At 36.4% G+C, this 20,837-nt stretch overlaps 1 protein-coding gene across 2 annotated transcripts; it reads left to right on the top strand.

Annotated features, from left to right (window-relative positions):
- Positions 1-1,634: 1,634 nt before the first annotated feature.
- LOC146160295 (serine/threonine-protein kinase Nek1-like) lies at positions 1,635-19,226 on the top strand. Of its 2 annotated transcripts, none has more exons than XM_083383642.1 (27): positions 1,635-1,845; positions 2,691-2,805; positions 3,717-3,898; positions 4,107-4,203; positions 4,445-4,601; positions 5,476-5,735; positions 5,855-6,024; positions 6,295-6,369; positions 6,678-6,803; positions 7,692-7,807; positions 8,046-8,150; positions 8,468-8,576; positions 8,849-8,921; positions 9,256-9,362; positions 9,836-10,003; positions 10,428-10,705; positions 10,855-10,936; positions 11,771-11,864; positions 11,998-12,150; positions 12,700-13,084; positions 13,825-13,942; positions 14,033-14,146; positions 14,765-15,062; positions 15,442-15,525; positions 17,529-17,686; positions 18,623-18,755; positions 18,974-19,226. In XM_083383642.1, the coding sequence occupies exons 1-27, from the start codon at positions 1,747-1,749 to the stop codon at positions 18,982-18,984; spliced, it is 3,867 nt and encodes a 1,288-aa protein (XP_083239768.1). In that variant the 5' UTR covers positions 1,635-1,746; the 3' UTR covers positions 18,985-19,226. The 2 variants fall into 2 exon arrangements, with proteins under 2 accessions (XP_083239768.1, XP_083239767.1); XM_083383641.1 differs by having other exon boundaries at positions 17,526-17,686.
- The last annotated feature ends 1,611 nt before the right edge of the window (positions 19,227-20,837 follow it).

The following is a 20,837-nucleotide window of genomic DNA, read 5'->3' as shown; positions in this document are numbered from 1 at the left end:
GTCATATTTTAGGTTGCCTAACATACATTCACTATTGGAATTTATAGATACATTATTTCACCAGGTTATGTCATTACCAGGAAAAATTCATATCTTTCTGCACCAAGACTTTAAATCCTTTTCTAGTCGCGGGCCGCAACCAAACTCATAAATGTGTCTGTGGGCCGCGCAAAATGTTAACTAAGAAAAATGTTAGAACAACTGTGAATCAGGCGGGCCTCGGATTTTTTTTATCCATACTAATAATGAAAAGTGTAATAGTGTTTGTTAATGTTTTGAAGTCCGGGCGTACCTGGCGAGCGAAGCGAGCGCGATTTTTGGGGGGTATAACGGCATTTCTTTTAAATTTTCTGCTAGTTTTTATTACATTGGCGACAATAAAAAATGTTAAAAAATATATGTCTAATATTTTTGAATACGTTTTTCGTTTGTCCGCGACACACTTGGCAGCCTTCCACGTCCCAACGGTAAAGAAGCGCTGATCTAGTCCAAAAACAGCATCAAAACGTAAACGAACTGGACGTAGAAAGATCATTCGCGCAGCGCGAAAAATTTTCGCCCGTACTAAGTTAAAATAGTCAAAAAGTATAATGGACTCGTGTCTAGTTGTCAAAGAGTCGGCGGATAGAGGGCCGTAGATTGGCGACCCCTACTTTAAATATACAAACGTGCTAAAAACAACTTTATTCTTTGATTCGTGGACATACGAGGTCCTTAAAAATTTTTAACTTTATTGACTTTTGCGGGCCCTAGTGATAACCCTTTTATGTGTCCAATTAGCCTATATGTCTCCTTCTAAACGCTTAACCACCTGAAACCTAATAGGCCTATAAACGCATTTTTTCGCCCTTAGCGTGATAGCGTAATCAACACAAGCTAATATAGGTGTAAGTTATACAAAATTTTTGGACATTTTGTTAACTAATTTGGACTACGGAAAAGATACTAACTATGGGGACTGTTCCGGTTAAACGGGCAAAGCCATGATACGCCGAGTTATTCATAACATTTTTTAGCGTAAATCCGCACTTCCTTGTCCAATTTTTAAAAAATACACCTAAAAAGGTAATATTTTTGCCGATTTGAATAAGATTCTAATTAATTCTGATTGGCTTATGTGTTATATATTAGGACAGTCGGCTACGTTTCCGAAAACTAAAAGAAAGTATCGAGATCAAAATTGTAGCGAAATGTTACAAATTAAAACGTGACAGGACGTTAATTGTTTTTTATACATTCGCGGTGTTAATGCGCCTTTAGGTCATCATACAGTTCCCAAACGAATCAATACAACAATATGACGCCTGCCAGACGCCAAACCTTTAAAACGTCGTAACGCCCAACCTTAACACTTTACAACCGTCGCATTGGTTGAATGACTTCGCGGTGTTAAGTGGATTGCAATTGTTATATTCACTGTTTACCGTTTTCCAAAAGAGTACAGAAAAGTCGATATACTAGAATTTAAGTAGAAAGTATCCCAATTTAGTCACCAGGCCGTAAGTTTACGCAAGCCCTGTTCTATTTAGTAAAAACATAAAGATTTCTATGTTTATTCTACGAACACTAGCGGCGTAAAAATGTTGCAAATCGCAAAACATATATGGTAGTTTTGGTAACGCGACGCTATTTTATGAAGGATCTACTTTTGTTTTTGTCAAATAACCTAATTTTCTGCTTTTATAACAGTGTAAAAACAAAGGTTCTTTTATTTTTCTGACATGGAATAATCCTCTGCTTTTTAAGATGGACAAGTTTACTAAACTTAAACAAATTGGTGAAGGTTCTTTTGGAAAAGCAATTCTTGTTAAACACAAGGAGAATGGAGAAAACTATGTGGTCAAGGTAATCTATGCTATTTTGTCACTTGGTACTTAGGTACTTCATCAGGGCAACCTTGTAATAAAACATATCGCATCCGCACAGATCCCTCTTTACTTTCGACACAAACACACAATTTTTTTTTACTTGTGACACACACACACAAACAAAAACTAAATGGGTAAGGCACGTGGGTAAAATAACAATATCTAACTCTAAAGCCTGGCAATTGCAGTTTAGGACAAAATTTGGCGCTGGTCTAGAATCCTACCACAGTTCTAAAATCAACGCACAAAATTTGAGTTAGGTTGCGGGTTAGCGTTTGGGTGTGGGTGGGTCAAGTATTATTATATTCTTTATTTAATAATAATACTTGACCCACCTTTACCCAAACGCTAACCCGCACCCTAACCCAAAAGGTGTTTCGTTGTGGTAGGATTCTAGACCAGCGCCCAAAATTTATTAAATTACTTATTGCATAGCATAAACCAGTGTTTCTCAACCTTTCGCGGCGACCCAAAATATTAAGTGTAAGTATGACGACTAAGGTTGGGCGATCCAATAGTTTTTTCTTGTAAGCCAACTAAAAATAGCTTCATGTAAGCGAACAAGAACTAAGGCATTAGGATAAAGAATTTTAAATTTTAATAACTATACATTATTTGTATTGCTTCCTTTTAATTTTCTTAATTGAGAAATATTGCTCAGAGACAATCTCAATTAGTATAAACATGTGAATTACAGCAGTCAGCGACCCAACAAAATCAAACAGCGACCCAATTTTGGGTCACGACCCATAGGTTGAAAAGCACTGGCATAAACCAATCAATATACTAAATCATTCATGTTTAATTAGTTTTGTTTTTAAGGAAATTGGGATTGCCACCATGAAACCAAAAGAACGCAATGAAGCAAGAAAAGAAGTTTCAGTTTTGTCAAAAATGCGCCATCCAAATATTGTTCAATATATTGAATCTTTTGAAGGTAAATACAGCTGTAACAATCTTCATGTTTCAATATACATATAAAAAAATAGTTTATCTTACTTATTATATATGTTTGTTTCATTTAATTTATGAACTGTTAAAAATTAAAAAAATTAGACATTCTACTCAAACGCAATTATAACAATATGATAAAAAATTGATTTATTTTCTGTACTATGCACAAACTTTTGGCGGAACACATTTTTTAGTCTTCACTTTCCTGCAGTCTCTAGAGCAGCGGTTCCCAAACTTTTCTAAAAAAATTGCCTGGTGGACCCTTCGCGATTATATTGATCCCAGTTTGGGAACCGCTGCTCTAGACGTCAATATCAAGTTTGCTGCATATAACCTAGCAATGCCACTCTTCTTAATCCATCCCTTTAAATAACTGTTTAGACATATCTGTCCTATGTAAAGCACCTAACATGAAATTCTATCAAAGTTACCACACAGAATAAATATGTTTTTTCTGAAAATATCTATTTTTATAATGCCAGTTGTAATTAATGTACATAATGTACATGTCTAATTTTGGCCCCATTTTATTCGCTTGAAACAGAAATTGGGACACATTTTTTTAAACTTTAGAAAAGTAAAAACTGAAGGTATTATATTTCACTTGCACTGTTCTTGCAAAATAGTAATCCTATGGACTCCAGGTAATGTTTGACATTTCGATTCTGAAAAAAAAACATTTTAAAATGTTTTGCAAGCATACTTTCTTGAAAGCAGGTACCCCAAAATTTTAGTTTAGCAGGAAAACTGTAATTACACCTATGAGTTGGTCAGAGGTCACATCACACAAGAACAATTTGTAAGTGTGCACTGGATGTTGATGGAAACTTACTCTCATAGAAAGCTATAAAATACACTACTTCATCATAAAAAACAGCAATGAAATATGTTTAGAAAATGGCAAGCTATATATTGTTATGGAGTATTGCGACGGTGGTGATCTATATGCTTTGATTAACAAGCAGCGTGGAACACAATTTGGTGAAAGACAGGTCCTTGATTGGTTTGTTCAAATATGTCTTGCACTAAAACATGTCCATGATCGTAAAATTTTACACAGAGACATAAAAACATCGGTAAGATATTCCTTTTTTATTGTTATTCTATATTTAACATCAGTGAAGTTATACTGATTGCTTTCTTTTTTAAATTACATGGAAGTTCTAGGGCAATGTAAGTTCAAATCTGGGTATATTTGTAACTTGTATAGATTTTTAGATATAATATTCAAGTAGTAAATTCTGTAAATTTTATGTTTTATTCATGCACCACTCTTTTTTATAGAATATATTTCTTACCAAAGGTGGTTTAATCAAACTTGGTGATTTTGGAATTGCAAGAGTGCTAAATAATACAATGGAGTTAGCTAGAACCTGTATCGGTAAAAGTGTTATTTATATTTTAAACATATAATACAGTTTTTGGATATTTAATGATTTGCAGTGCTTGGACACTTTTTCTAAAGTAGTTTGTTTAGAACGTTAAATATTGAATAATGAAAATATTTACTTTATTATTGGGGACATGACCTTTTATTAATTCTAAATGTGTCTTTTTTTTCGCTCAAGTGAATAAACAATTTTTAATTTTTTTTTTATTTTTCATGCAATTATTTGCTGCAGGCACACCTTACTACCTCAGCCCAGAGATTTGTGAAAATAAACCATACAACAACAAAAGTGATGTTTGGGCTCTTGGTTGTGTTGTGTACGAGATTCTCACATTAAAACATGCTTTTGAAGCTGGAAATATGAAAAACCTTGTTTTAAAAATTATCAGGTAGTGTTATTTACATGTAATAGAACAGCACGGGAACTAGAAAAAATGTAAACTCAGTATCAAGTTTACCTACTTGAAATCCTCAAACGATAGGAGTTATGTTTTTTAGTAAAAATTTCACATCATTAAAAATATTTTAAAGAAATACGTGGGTAAAAAAGCCTACTTCAAATTTCAAACTAATAATTCAAAGTTCTCTTAATCCACTTTTATTATAAATGAAGTTAAAGTTTTGCTTTAAGCACAGTAGTGCTTGACTTTGTAAACAGTAACTACCAACTCCTGTTAATTATTTACTTTTAATAATAAAAAATAAACAAATCATGTATGCAATTAGGTTCATGTGCAATCAATGATCTTGAATAGTGCAACTTCTGCATTTAAAAATAAACATTTGTTTATAGCCTAGTAAATGCCGTACTTCCTGCTATTTTCTGCTAAGTTTTATAATATTTTACGTTTTTCAAAAGTAAATACTAAACACTATAAAACCCTTAAAACTTACCACGGGCAGATCCAGGATTTTTGTTTTTGGGGAACGGGTCCGGTAAATCCTTAGGTATGACGTCACAAAGTTACGTCATGACTAGACGTCATAAAAAAATTAATCATAAAAATACTTGTTCTCGAGCAAGTATGTCGGCAAATTGCAGCCTAATCCATTAAGAAAACAAAAATTTTTTTGGTTGGGGGAATGCTCTGATGTTTAAGCCTCATTAACTTACTGGTGGATACTTTCATTTTTTTTATTTAAATTTCTCGACTAGGCTTTGTAAACATCTTATTTGCCATTAGCACCACAATTCTTATATATTTTAGTGAGTAGTTTGACCGAATAAAAATTTGCTGGTTTGAAATTACTTTTGTAATGTAGGGGATCTTATCCTCCTGTTCCTTCGCGGTACTCCTACGATCTTCGCTCACTGGTGTCCCAGCTGTTCCGAAGAAACCCCCGGGAACGGCCATCAGTCAACAGCATCCTAAAAAAGTCATTTATCGCTCCTCTCACTGTGCGATTTCTTTCTCCTGAGCAACACGAATCCGAGTTTAGTCACACGGTTCTGCATCGTGGACGCAACCCACGGCCCTCAAGTCGACCATCAAGTGCTGTGAGCCGCTACCAACCGGTGGCAGGTAACTGCTGATAAAACGACCTAACTTGTCATATGCAATAAAACCATCGTCCGGGGCCCAATACTTCCTTCATTTACCGTTCTTATCACACTCTGCAATCCTTTATATTATTTACTCAGAAAAGCGTATAAAGAATCTTGAAGTTCGCGGCGCACCTGTGAACGCGAGGAGGCAGCAAATTGCGGCAGCCTACGGGCCGTCGGTAGCTGTGAGGAAACCGCCCCGTGCTGCTGCCGTGCGACCAAGCAGAGTGGCCAACTCGCGACAAGTTGTCAATGATGTCTTAGACGTAAGCTCTCTGCTACCATATTATTTTGTAAGCGGCATTACTGCAACAAATTTAGTTGCCATATGTAACAATTGCTGATATGTCGTGGTGTACAACGACAATAGTTTTTCTTCTGATTGGTTTTAAACAGTTGTTTGTCCCAGTAAGTGAATTGGGGTCTTCATTGGTTTTTTTGTTTTGACACATATTTATATTATTTTCATCTACTTAATCCACTTTGTTGTATTTAAAAAACTGCCGCTAAATTAGTTATCACTTTTATTTTCGTAGCAAAAGAGACAACAACTGCAAGAGGAACAACAACTGCGCAAGGATAAGATTTTGGCCGAGAAAAAGAAACGTTTAGTACGTTTGTATTTCTTATTTAGACATTTGACAAATTACAATTTTTTTAAGGCGGACACGCCCACTTTGTTTAGTGACACGTTTCCTACCCAAAAGCCTTAATCGCGCCGCAGCTTATCCTATATTATACTGAAGTCTACCTTTATTGCTAATTTTTCCTCCATTATCTCTACGGCATATAACACGGGTAACGTATTCTCGTTTTAATTATTTGCTTTGATGATGTCAGCTGGTATTTGCTGCCGAAACGTCAGTTCGAATCTGACTAACGTTGCTCTGGTTAATAACTAATGTTGCTGTCCGACCAGGATGATCTCCAGAAACGACAGAAGGACCGTGCTGAAAAACTGAGAGAAGCGCAGCAACTACGTGATCGAGATGAGGCAAGGGTCATGAATCTCAAAAGGTCCGCAGATATTTTCGTCGATAAAGAGGTCTGTCGCTTAATCGTATCACATTGTGTTGCTTGAGTGGGAGGTTTTTGTATTATAGTTATTTATGTCAAGTTTTTTTTTTAAATTATTTGTTTTTGCAATTGGTGTTATCACATAGGGATGCCCGATACTTAATATTTATTCCGATACCGATACCCGATGTTTTGGACAATACGTATCGCGATTCAGTCCTATACCGAATAACGTCATTACTATACTCAAACAAAATAGATGACATTTAAATGTTTAAAGGCCTTTTGCCAGGTTATTAGGTCAAAATGTGATTTAGCGTTAAGAGGTTTAATTACTCCCAGTTGTTCACTTAGGATCCGTAATAAATTTACATTATAAAATAGAACCGCTGCGTTGCAAATCATTGCTGAAATTACTATATTTATTATTTATAATCGGATCGGCACCGATGCCGCCTTAGTATCGGACGTGCACCTATACCACCACTTGGCAAGGGTATCGCCTAAGCTCCGATATTACGTGACATCTCTATTATCATTACTATAAAAAGTAAGCAACATCCGGCCGAAAGTATGTAACACTAAGTCGCTGACCATTAGCATCGCAAGACATAAATATAGTTTCTTTATTTAAAAAGGGTGGCTTTTCTGAAAATGCAGCGATATATTATTCATAAGAAAAATGGGTTGGAATATCGTGAATGATTCCCTAAAGCACTTCAAGAAGAGAGAAAATTCCAGCTTTAGCCTCTAGAAATATCGCTTTTAGCAAGACGAATCTATAACTGGTTATGATATTTATCAAAACTGTTTGAAAAGCTTTAATTTCAAGTAATTTGTGAAAGGCCATTTCGTAATATAAAAATAATATGTGTTGTCTTGATATCTCCTGACCAAGACTTAATTTTTTTTGTAGGTTAAAAAGTTGAGTAAAGGTGAAGAGGCGAGGGATCGTCCAATATCTGCTCCCCAAGAACGCAACGATTACGGCAAGTACCATCAATATCTGGACATGCTCAACAAAGGAGACAGGTCAATACGGTTAGACGTTGCTCTATCTTTTTTTCATTTCGTGCTGCGATATAAAACTTTTGGTAGATGTCTGCGCTAAAAAAATATCATTAACTTGCGCAGTCTTTTCTAGCGTTTCTAATATGTGCAAGCAAAAACAGAAACAGTTAAAATTTACGCTGGAAACTTTACGTATGGTGACAAACATTTCAAGACCCTGCTTAACGTTTGCTAAAACTGGCGCTTTGGTACTCTCCAGGGCTGAAGCTGCTAAATTTGCTGCTCCTGGGCTGGATAAAGTACGAGCAGCATGGGAGGAAAGGGAAAGGGCTCAGAATGCTATCATGATCGCACAAGTCAACAGGTAAAATCATCGTATGCATTTCCATCCATTTCTTCCCCATTTGCAACATACTAAATGCCTGTATATCTTATAAAAATCGTGACTGTGTTTCTACAAATTATATGGCATTCTGGTGACAAATTTTAAGTAGATTGAACGGTAAGATATGCTGTTGCTACCAGGCATGGTATACTAAAAAGAAGCACTTTATTTTCTTAAACGTTTTGGCTGTACATAAATAAAAATGTAGCAGAAACGTTGGAGGAAATGTATAAGAACCAGAAGAGCTTCTTTTTGGTAGGAATTTCGAATATTGAGAAACAAATGTTAATTTGTAGAGCTGCCGGCGAAGATGCTTCTAATCGCGCGCAAGTTGTCAATGAGTATCTTCAACGGAAGCAAGAAGCGCTACAAAACAAGAATAAAGGAGATATTGATCGTTACCGGGTACCAATTTATAATTTAGTTTAGACTTAAACATGCTTGGAATACTGCTGATTGATATTTATCCAGAGTAGACCAACAATTGCATTTTGCATTTGTTGAATATATAAACTGAAACATATATGGGCAACCTGAAAAACATTATCAACGACGAATTCTGTATTTGAAAATTTGCGAAAGATTGTGCAAATCGATCAATTTGGGTTTTGCTAAATTTCTGAAGTACTAATTTAAAAATCTTGCTTTCTAAATATAAAATATATAAAATTATTTAGAACGGCGTTGGGTTAAGAAAACCAAAAGCTGGAGTAGCAGCTGCTCTTCAACCTTACTCAGCAAAGTCAAAAGGTTAGTTGAATATTACAATTAACTTTTACCAAAGTATGTATTATATATATCACTATTAAAAACAACCTTAACATAACTCGTTGGACGTTCATCTCTTTCAGGAAAAATAAAGAAGTATTTTTTTTGTATTAATAACCAATAATTATGCCTCCAAATTAACAGAAATCGCTAAACCATACTGTTTATTAAGATTCCTTAGTGACCCCATTAAGCTTTTCATAAATGTACTCAATATTGGAATAATTTTTATTTGGTAATAATTGAAGTAACCATGTGTTGTCTACCATTTATTGCGTGTAGATTGTAGAAATCAGTTTATTTTTCCTTTTTTTAGGCTCGGAAGAACAGCGTTACCTAGACAGATTGCAGCAGATACGAATGCAGAACTTCCACGAGAGACGCGCCCTGCAGAATAAACACATGGATAACAAGCCCTACAAGGTCAAGTGTTTGATACATACATTTGTATGTTCATATAATGAAACATATTATTATGTGATAAAAACGTTCAACTTTTTAGAGACAATATGTTACATCAGGGGTTCTTAAACATTTTTCACCGCGGACACCTAATTTTTGTTTGCTTCGCGTGGACCACGGTAGGCAAGTTTTTCAAAGATGACGTCATAAATTGACGCTACAATACAAAAAGATTCATAAATCTGATGATATCGGTCCGAAAATGTGTGAATACAGTCAGTGTAAAACCGTTTTATTTTTAATTAAACGTTTTTCTTTAAAAAAATGATTAGGCTAACTTCTTAAATATATACTAATATTTCAATTAGGCCTTCATGGACCCCCTAGAACTAGTTCACGTACCCCAAGGGGTCCATGGACCCCAGTTTAAGAACCCCTGCGTTACACATTGTTGATTTTGTTTTCGCCCCAACTTTCATACTGGATTTGTATAGGTGGTTGAGGCTGAACCTGTGTCAGATGTTGACGTAAACAGGAAGAAGAAAATGGAGGCTCTTCAACAGCAAGCTAACGACCGCGCTCGCCTGCTGCAAAATAACATGGAGGAACGGAGGAAGAAAATGTCGAAAGCAGCCGACGAGAAAAGGCAGCTGGAAGAAAAGGTTCTAGTCAAACGGGAGAATGTACAGTTAGACTTAACCTAAAAAGTGTATCTTTTTGATAAAACTACTGAAGCCATTGTATTCGATAAAATCGACATTTCGCTGTTACAAACGTTTGGCAATACCTCATGCCATCATCAGTCTAAAAATACAAGTGAAGATAAAAGCGCTAAACCATGCACAAAAGAAAAAAAGGCAAAAATAACAGGAAAAAAGGGCGTTGTATAGGTCAGTGAGTACCATTAGGTGTTAAAAAGATACAAAGGTGCCGAGCTGGTATCGATGTTAAGCTCGGTTTGTGATGCTGAATCATCAGAGACTCCAACAAATATAGACGGTGTATGTATTGTGTTTCAAAATGTGTTTTTGGTCTATAAAAACGGGATGTTGAAAAGCCTTTTTATCAAATTTACTCGTATTACAGGCTCGAGCACGTGGAATTGTTCCCCCTGACGAGAGGCCGGTCAAGTACAACCCATCTCCTATCGGAATCACACAAGCACTTCATGCGGTTGGTGCGCCCATCATGCAAGATGAGTGCGGCGACAAGCCAGAAGACAGCGAATTATCCATTCCCAGTGCTGGTCATGCTGACATTCGTAGGAGGATTTTGCGACGCGTGAATGAGCGTTTCAGCATAGACCTCGAATCGGAAACTGACAAATCTTCAGTTGATTCGTCACCTGAAGATAAAACTAAACCGTAAGTTTGAAGGAATTAAAATGTACAAAATACTTTATTAAGGGAATCGGTTTAGTTTAAAGCAGCACACACATAGTAGACAAGCAAACTTTTCAGTTTGCCAATTATTGTTGTGCATTTGTTTGTTGACGTGTTTTGTTGTGTTTCAGGCCGGAGGCTGTAAATGCCGCTTCTGGTGCAAGTACCACAGTAAGACCATTGCCAGAAGTACCGAAACTCAAAGAAGCGGAGGTATTTAAAACATCTAAGGAACTTGCTTCTATCAAAAAATTCCAAATTAGAAACACGTGGCTCTTGGATGTGAAAATATTTTTACCTATGGCTGATCTTGTTTTAAAATATCGCCCATGAATTGTACATGCTTAAAGAGAACGCACAAGATGTTGCAAGTCAATTTTTTCCGGAGAAACATGTATAATTAGTTTTTTTTTAATACCTTAGCAATAACATTCGAAACAATTTTGTATCCCTTTGGTTTTCTTAACCTAAAAACAAGTGGCACTGTTGACAAATTAAGTAAGGGTTCTTTACTTGCTTGTTATATATTTTACACTCGATGGTGCACAGTTGTACGATAGCGTGTCAACAGTATCCAATATTTGTTTTCCAATTTATTAAAGGTTAGTTTGGCATTACCGGTGGATTTATACATTTGTTTAATATAGGCGATTGCACGAATTCTTGGTTGTATCACTATAAGGAGTCTTAGCCAAATTGACATTATTAATATTGTTTTTTGCAATGTTATACTTTTAGTGTTGTGACTTTTTGGGCGTGACATTTTACATCCCACAAACCAATTTGCGGTTAGTGGACTTAAGCAAACTAGTGATTCGGCAAATATGAAAAGTGCAAATAAAAATTGACCAAGCTAAGGATTATTTTTTCTTTACATGCTTACTTACCTCACACTGGTATCTATTAAAAATAAAATCACGTTTAAACATTTTTTAAATATATTTTTCTTTTATTCGGAAATAATATTTAAGTTACACACTTCAGAGCTATCACTTTTTCGAAGGTCAAATTCATTTTACAATTATTTTTGTTTTTTGTTTTGTTTAGAAAGCCGCTGGGTGGAAGGCATGGGGCGGAGGAGAAGATATTAAGAAAAGAATTGCTCAACTTCCTTTGCAAGAAACTGCTTCTCAGATGGATGGTGGGTATTTTCACTAAATATAATGTTTGATTATTTGCCATTTGGTATTTTTTTAAAACAGTGTCGATTAAAAAATAGTGTGGGTGATTGTTGGTATAATCCTAAAGTTGATTTTTATTTAATGTCGGCATAGCAACATCGGTTGTTGATCAACAACAAATGTCTAAAAACGGCCAGCAAGCAGCTCCTTTGAAAAAGCAGTGGGTTCTGCCAAGTGGAACTTTTGTGCGTCGTTTGAACCAGATGGAACTTAGCGAGCCAACTATCACTATGGCGACTGCGCATAGTGAGTTGCTACGTCATTTTTTCGTAAACATTTTGGATCAGGCTACCCACCACCATAAGACAGACCGGTTTTTATCGTCTAACTTAGCGGTTTCCAAAATGGGGTCTGCGGACCAACTGGGGCCCGTACAGTAAGTTTCAGAGGGTCCACAAGGAGAATTAGTCATGTCTTAACATAAGGCTTTGTCGAATGTTGTTAATAATGTTAAACATTATCTGTCATCATTATTGTCTTTAGTTATGTTTATTTTCGATAATACCTCATAAAGTATCTATTATTCTGTATTCCCTGCTATGAGTGAATCGTTCGCATTAGTTACAAAGTTGTTACATTATTAGAAAGAATCGTGACTTCACTAGTGTACTACAAGAAACATCAACTGACCTTTGAATTTCTATAGGGCCGCGAAATGTCAAAATAATTGTAACGGGCCCACCAGGCAAAATATGTAAAAAAGTTTGGGAACCGCTGGTCTAACTAAAATTTAGACTGTTTGACATGTTTAATATTTCTGATCGGTTTGGTGAATATGTCGTTGATTTTTTAAAGAAACTCCTATGCTGCAAGATGATGTCGTTACTAGCGGCAATGCAGCTATCCCGGAAAAAAGTGAAGTACAAAAATCTCCAGTTCCTTCCAAAAACTTAATGCGGCTCGCGCCCAAGTTCGGAGGAAAAAACACGTTCGTGGTGGACCGAAACCCAGAAAACGCAAAATTGGAAGAAGAAAATTCACTAGAAATTGCAAAAACAAACATTGTTTCTCAAATAGAAGATAAACCTGACTTGTTTTCAAGTGATGAGGAGATTGAAGAGGTGGCAATGCTTGAGAATCTTCTCGCAAAGGATGATTCGGATGTGGTTAAACGCGAAGCATGGTCGGAGAAGTCAATTAAAACGGAAGAACAGGAAAATACGACAGCTAATGAACCCAAGTATGACTTGGATTCAGCTTTCGCGATCGTTAAATAAGCACTATTTGTCCCGCTAATTTTTTGTCGTTTAGCGATTTTATGATTTAAAAACGATCACAAAAAATAACAATTTGGGTAAACAAAAGCTGATGTAAAGCATGTTAAACCTCTAAATCCAATAAAAAACGATCTAATAAGGCTTTAGGTCAGGACTTTCCAAATTTTGGGGCGGGGTCACGCTACGAATTGAGAGGTCGCTTCATCCCTTTCCACAATCTGTTATATCCATGAATAAATCAAAATAGCTCTTCTGGTAATTATATTTATTATTTAACGTTTCGGCAACCATTAACATATATGAGCTATTGTAATTAATATATATGCCAGGTAGCAACGGTTCGTGTGTTATATGCATATAATTTTTTTTTCTGACTTTCGATACGCAAATGTAAAAATTGAGTTCACACATTTCTTTAACAAGTGCGTGCGTCTAAAGCAGACAACAAAAACGTTCTGTATTTCCTGCCAACCAAGGGCCGAGAAAACACACTTTTACTGTTTTATTTGACAACTCCTATGCTACGTGCAATGCAACACAGAAAATACTATGCGAAGTAAAAAAATAAATATTAGCGTTTTAAAGTAAGTTTACACAAAATAAACTTGTCTAAAAAACAGTTTTGAAAAAAATATTTAAAAAAATGGCTCTGAGCAATAAAAGTCGTTTGAATTGCAATTTACCTCCTTGTTTTTTTCAACAGTAGGACGCCTACTCCTCCTCTCCGACCCTTGCCACCCACTCCCAGTGTTAGTGAGAGTCCGCTCTTCACTAAAAGGCTCAAGCCAAAATCGATGATTTCCACCTCGCCAGTAAAATCGGTACGCATCATCTTTTATTTTGTATTTGCAATAACGCTCCGGGTAGATAAACGAGGTTTGGTGTTTACTGTTTTATTTTTTTTTTGTTAGACGCACGCGGACTTTGAGAAGCAAGATAATTTGAGTAAGAGCTTGTATTGCACAGCAAGTGAGATGGTGTTGATGAAACTTACTCTTGGTCAATTTGACTCTCCTTCGCCAAAGGTAAGAAACGTTAAATCGTAATCGTTGGTCTGCAGGCTAGTTGTTTTCTAGCCTGCCCTGCTTGCATCATAGATCAACAGATTCGTTGAGTCTGCAATGGCTTTCGGTGTACTATTTATACGTAAGCCGCACGTTGGTCAAAAAGCAGCTTCAGAAGGGCTAGATCTCAGTTGTAACACACTGTGTGTGCAATGTGCACGTTTCATTGACTATTTTATGTGTATTTGTTTATGTTGTTCTCGAAATAATGCAAACTGAAATGCTCGAGTAAGACCACGTAAAACTACCCGAGTCCCGAGTCCGACATGCGCATGCACAGTACCACATTTTGAAACTGGTATGGCCGCCACCTGGAAATTGTAAAGGTGGAATAGCATATGGTGGAATATTTTCCAACTATGTATTGTGAGAGAATGAATTATACGACACCTCTAAAAGTCGATTGCTGAATATCCACGTTATTTTAGCTACGTAAATTGGCGGAACACAGGCTGTAGAGTCAGGGCCAGACTCGAAACTCGACGAAATCGCACATTTGGTCGGACTCGGTAGTCGGACTCGTGGTATTTTTAACCGACTCCGCGGCCTGATGCTAACTGTAACAACTGTTATTACTAGATGCTACGGACTTGCTCTCTCCCTGACCTCTTAAAGATCCCGGAGGAAGAACCAACCACGAATGATCCCTCTCAATCAGTGACGTCAGAGAAACCCGGTGATTTAGAAGTGCCCCGGATATCAGTGGCGTCTTCTATGAACGACACCAACTTCGATGAAGATGAGGAGCCGCAGGATTTAGGGAGTGTCTCTGATGAGGAGGAGGGAAGTTGCCACTTGGATGATGCGGTTGCTACTGACGACGAGGAGCTCGACCACATGAGGGAGCAGTTAAAGAACGCGCTGAAAACCAGCGATGGTGATGCTCTGCTTTTTGTTGTTTGGACTTACAACTGCTTTCAAGTTACACAGTCCTAAAACTGACTAACGGATTTTTGTTTCTCTTACCAATCTGACAAGAACCATTGTTTTACAATTTACATGCTATCTATAGGCCTAATACTTTTATGCATTTTTTTTATGTGAAATATAGCTATATTTGGGTACACTATGCACGGATCTGTAATGTAGCATGATAATAAATTGCAACGCCAAAAAGGTCTAGTAGATCGACCTTTTTAGCTTTGCAATTTATTATATAGCTACTGTATATTTGACTTTAAACTAAAATATTTCTTCCCAAAAATAAGTTTGAAGGAAAGTGCGATAGTCCACTAAACCATTTTTTCACTTTTAAGGTTCATCTTCGCCTCCATTTGCTGCAGGATTTATGTCCTCGCACAAGATATCGGCGGACAGTGACGAGGAAAGTTGGGAGTCAGGTGACTAAAACACATTGTACTTGTTTCTGGTAAAAAATCTGACACTTCTTTTCTAGTTCGAAGATTTGATCACATCGGAAACCTAACTTGCGTCAGCTATATTCGTTATGGGTATCACAAAATTTGAAATGCATATAGACCAGTGGTTCCCAACCTTTTTGTTGTCACGGACCCCTTTAGAGAAATTATTAATTCTGCGGACCCCTACCTAAATTTTGCCTGAAACTCAATTAACATACACCGAAAAGCCATCGCAGACTCGCCGAATCTGTCGATCTATGATGCAAGCAGAGCAAGCCAGAAAAACAACTGGCCTGCAGTGAGGTTCGAACTCACGACCTCCGGTCAAGCCGGGACCGTCGCTCTACCAACTGAGCTATGCAGGCTCAGAGAGGAGCGAGTCGAGAAACAACCATGCGCCAATACTTGCACAATGTGCGACGGTCCCGGCTTGACCGGAGGTCGTGAGTTCGAACCTCACTGCAGGCCAGTTGTTTTTCTGGCTTGCTCTGCTTGCATCATAGATCGACAGATTCGGCGAGTCTGCGATGGCTTTTCGGTGTACTATTGATACGGAAGCCATAATCGTTGGTCATAAAGCAACTTCCGAGGGGCTAGATCACAGATGTTATTAAACACATATGTTTGTGTGTGTCTTTCATCAATTAACATACTATTGACTTTTGAAATAACTATGCTACCCAACTACTGTACTGTCAGATTGTTGTTGTTGTTGAATAAAAACAGTAAAAAAATGTTCAAGAACGTTGTAGATTTTTGTGGTTTTGGCCCAAGGGTTGGGGGTGCATTTTTTGAATGGGGTTTGAAAAAATGTTGTTTTGTTAATGAAATATTTACTCCCGGGTGGAGAATGTTTTTTTTTGTTCATCGTTTATCTATGGTTTCGTGGTCATCAAACATTTTGTTTTTAATTGATCGTAGGTTTTTTTTATTAATAGGGGGAAAATAAATTGTTTTTTATGTGATTTGAGGGAGAGGGGGTACGTCACAAATGAATGCAGAACATTTTCGGCCCATATCTGTTTATGCTTGCAGAAACAAGTCAAGGAAAAGTTTTGGGATGTGTATATGTCTATCAAAAGTTCTTTTGCATCTGTAAAGTCATAGGTGAAGGCAAGAAATTTTTCGGCCCATATCTTTTTTTGCTTGCAGAAACAAGTCAAGAGAAAGTACAACTTAATATAAACCGTAAAACGAATAAACCAAAGTGTAATATATAATATTACAAAAATTAACCTTGTAAATAACGCTATTTATAATGACACAATTATTGAATCCCCCTTGAAAATAAGGCCCTGAAAAATGACCCCTTACAAAATATACAACAACCGCAACCCAATCACGGACCCCCAAATGCTTTCTCTCGGTGGACCTCAGGTTGGGAACCACTGATATAGACACTCGAGATTAATATATTTTTTTATAGAAGATACTGGGTGTACCGAAAAAGTCTATTGGACTAAATCTTTGTTCATGTTATAACGAAATTTAGGCATCATCAACAAGCTAAACCTCTTTAGGATTATACGGTGTGACTGCACATCGACGTACAGTCGTACACACATTATTATCGGTTCAGAAAGCATCGCATAGACTGATAACATATTACGAGCTAGCTGTAATGTTTACTAATTGATCCAGTGGATTTTTTTGTTACTCCCCATATATAGTCTTTAACATAAGACCAATTTCGAGTTTCTATAGTGTCTATATTTTGATATTTGCAGCTCATTAGAACATGGATGACGTCATTGTGACGCGTTAGACACCATATTTTTCGGGGATATTTTAGGTAGTTTTTTGGCACCTGGCCGTGATAAATCAGCGGAAACACTTTTGCAATTCGTTTTTTTTTTAATTCTGGCAATGGTTATATTATTAACAAATAAGAATCTGGAAGTATAGTTTTTCCGACAAACGGCAACAATTATTTTGTTTAACATTAATGAATAATAATAATTACCAACACTGTTGTGTAGTAGGAAGTGGAAGCAGTTCTTTCGAAGATGACGATTGTAATCATCCCAAAAAAGATAATTCCGACACAGAAAGTATATTTTGCCGCTTGGAGCGCAATAGAGAGCAGTTAGAAAAGGAGTTGGGCTTCGATGCATTTCTTAATGCTTATAAATGCGTGCAAGTAAGTATTTGTTATCATTTTAACTGTCTGTCACAGACCATTGCAGAGGGAGAGGCTATAAGGATTTATAAAAATACAAGTACTCGAAATGGCCAAAATTTTGAAACACTTTCACTAAACCAGGGATTGAAGCGCCCAGTTAACGGTTAGCAAGGAGACGCGAAGGACTGACTGGGAAAAATAAACTTGTTTGATTTGTTTATTATCAAGTTTTGCCAACATGAATGTAATTTCTAAAACTACTTTTTGCCATGATATTTTTTTTTTTACATTATGTTTTTGCCAAACATTTAATCCATGGTTCTTGGACCTAGATCGCTTTTAGTGGCGAAACCGGTCATCGCCTTCAAACTATATTTTTGGCGACTTTTATATATAAAGGTTTCTAAAAAAAACTTTTTCAAGTTTCACTACGATTTTGTCTGTTTTAAGGAAATCTTTTCAGCCCAAACCCGCCGTGCACACTACGCCTTTTATATTGTGCTGTATGGAATTATATACTTTAGAATAGCAATTTTTGACAGATTAATAAATGCAATTGTATAGAGCAATATGCGAATCTCCTTTATGTGCCCTAATATTAAAAAGTTTGGCCAATTTAAACCAAATAAATGCAATTTTTTGCGCTTTGAGCCATTAGACTTAACTTCAGTTGCATAATGTGCTCCGTGAACAGCAGTTTTTTAATATTCGTTGTTTGACTTCATGACTTTAATCTAAGACGCAACTTTGTGACATCATCTCGAAAAATTTTCATGCCCCCTCCCCCAAACAAAAAATCCACAGTGGCCAACTTCACCTATTGGACATAATATTTTGTTACTTAATATTTTATTTTGATTTTGCGTAATAATTCGTTTGCTAATAATTCGAACTCATCTTAATTCAATTTTTCGTTGCAAATGTTTTTATGGTATGTGTTTTCAACTTTTTCAGGCAATTCATGAAGACGAAGACGAAGAGTTGGCGGTGTGCCAGGAAAAGGTGAAATCGGTTTTGGGCGACAGATTTGATGATCTCTACCCAAGAATACTGCAACTTGTCATGGCCGATGGCGCTTATTGTGAAGGTGGGCTTAACACTTGATTCGTAATATTTATATTTAAATAACTGTATTTTAATTAGGAAATAAAAACGTTAAATATTTCGTAAAGACATCATTGTTAATTAGACACCAATATTTATAAATGCAACATTTTATATGTTATTAGGCTAAGATGAATCTGTTGCATTTTTGTCGACGCAAACCGAGGGCATAATAATATAACATAACTGTTGTTGTTTTAGATAACGATTGATATGGAATGCTGTTTCAACGTGCTGCTGCTCCTGTACAACAACAGATTTCGCTAATGTGTTATTTCCCAAAACGTTTTTGTTTCATATAGCACCGAAATAAGCTTTAAGTATACATTCGGATAGTTTATTTGGTTCTGTGGCAAATGAAAAAAATCGCTTTAAATCGCAATCGTTACTGTGAATTCAACTGAAATTGCTATAATAAAGTTAATTTGCCTAGACATTTAGGCTCGGTTTATCATTTACTTTGTTCATGCTTAAGTAGTATGGAAATTTAAAACAGTGAGGTGAAGTACAATTATTCCAAATGATCCCCTGACTAGTAACAGGAAAATGCTAGTACCTTTATTGCCGTTTACAGTAGCTCATAACTTGACAACATTATATAACGTTGGTGCGTTGGTATAAACCTTAAATTGAAATGGCCTGGTGGATGAGGGATTTTTCTTGGCTTTTTTTCGACCTCATAGAATGCTTACACCACACTGAGAGAAATAGATTAAGTGATTGGAACAATATAATGTATAATGTGTGTAAGTCACGACTAAAATGTAGTTTAAAAGAGTTAAAAAGATATTCGTGTAAGCAATTTTTTCTCGAAGAGTCCCCCGCGCTCCTTGCAAATCCTCCACGCCCCCTATCGCATATATCGTCCTGTGTAAAATCATTTTTTCTGGAATGACAATAATTAACTACACGTAGGCTATCAAACAGCTTTTACATAATCTTCAGCTTTTCAGAAATTCAATATAGATCTTTAAGAGAGAAATTATTATAAATAATTTTCTCCTTATGGTCAAGTTAAATAATATATATATCATTTCAATTTTTTTGTCTATACAAAGGAAAGTTTCTAACACCGTAACCGAGTTCGGCTGTCCTATTCACTATTAGTTTTGTTATTTATTCCCATCCAATCTTCCCCACCGTACCACTTTTCAACAGGGGACGTGGCGTTGTTTTGCACAATGTGCGCAAAAATGTGAATGACTTTAACCAAGAGGTAGAGGAATAGTCGTTGGAAACTTGGAGGAAGAGTCGAAGAAAGACTGGGAGTGAAGAGTCTGAGTCACAGTTGGAGGAAGAAATGGTTAGAGTCAAAAGAAGAGTTGCAGTCAGAAGAAGAGTTAAAGAAAGAGTCGGAGTCAGAGTTACTGGAAGAGGTGAAGGAAGAGTTGAAAAAGTGTTGATGGCAAAGTTGGGCAAGAATTGGTGAAAGAGTTTAAAGAAAAATTCAACCAAAGAAGTAATATTAAAGGAAGAAGTTAGAGAAAAAGAGAGATAGAGGAGAACATTAGACGAAAAACAGTTAGAGAACAATAGTTAGAGGAGTAGAGTTAGCGGAGAAGAGTTAGAGGAATAGCCTAGAGTTAAAGGATAAAGAGTAAGAGAAAAATAGTTAGAAGAAGAGCCATAGGCCCACAATTGTGTCCGCATTACCTATCTCAAAATGTGCGCACATTTTTAAATCCATTTTATAATGTGTGCACATTTTTTCACATTTTTGCGCACATTGTGCAAAAATACTCGCAATACCGTCCTCACTGTTTGCCCTAAAGCTTGTCAAGATATATCGCGTCAAGCAATCGACACCGCATCATCTTTAAGACGAATTAAACGGCGTGTAAAACAATTTAAAGCTTTTTTCACTGTCGAACCAGTGCCTATATATTGACGTCCATATAGGCACTGGTCGAACTATGCTCTTTATTGCATAGGCTTTATTGTTATTCGGTTATGCAAATGTTTATAGTTTAGCAAATTAAATACCCAGTTAATAAACGATAAACATTCTACATCAGCTTATGTAAAGTTTCAACAAATTGCGCTGATCATTGTAGCGAAAAATGTT

This window comes from Ascidiella aspersa, chromosome 3 (genome assembly GCF_963924565.1).
Source record: "Ascidiella aspersa chromosome 3, kaAscAspe10.2, whole genome shotgun sequence".
In the NCBI taxonomy this organism is placed as follows: domain Eukaryota; kingdom Metazoa; phylum Chordata; class Ascidiacea; order Phlebobranchia; family Ascidiidae; genus Ascidiella; species Ascidiella aspersa.
Note: the sequence above shows the minus strand (reverse complement) of the source record. Positions and strands in the feature narration are given on the sequence as shown.

Excerpts from the sequence above, each read along its gene's own strand:
- LOC146160295 (XM_083383641.1), top strand. The coding sequence starts at position 1,747 with ATGGACAAGTTTACTAAACTTAAACAAATTGGTGAAGGTTCTTTTGGA. Across the intron at positions 10,706-10,854 it reads CCTGAAGATAAAACTAAACC|GCCGGAGGCTGTAAATGCCG; the intron begins GTAAGTTTGAAG and ends GTTGTGTTTCAG. Across the intron at positions 11,865-11,997 it reads AACTGCTTCTCAGATGGATG|CAACATCGGTTGTTGATCAA; the intron begins GTGGGTATTTTC and ends ATGTCGGCATAG.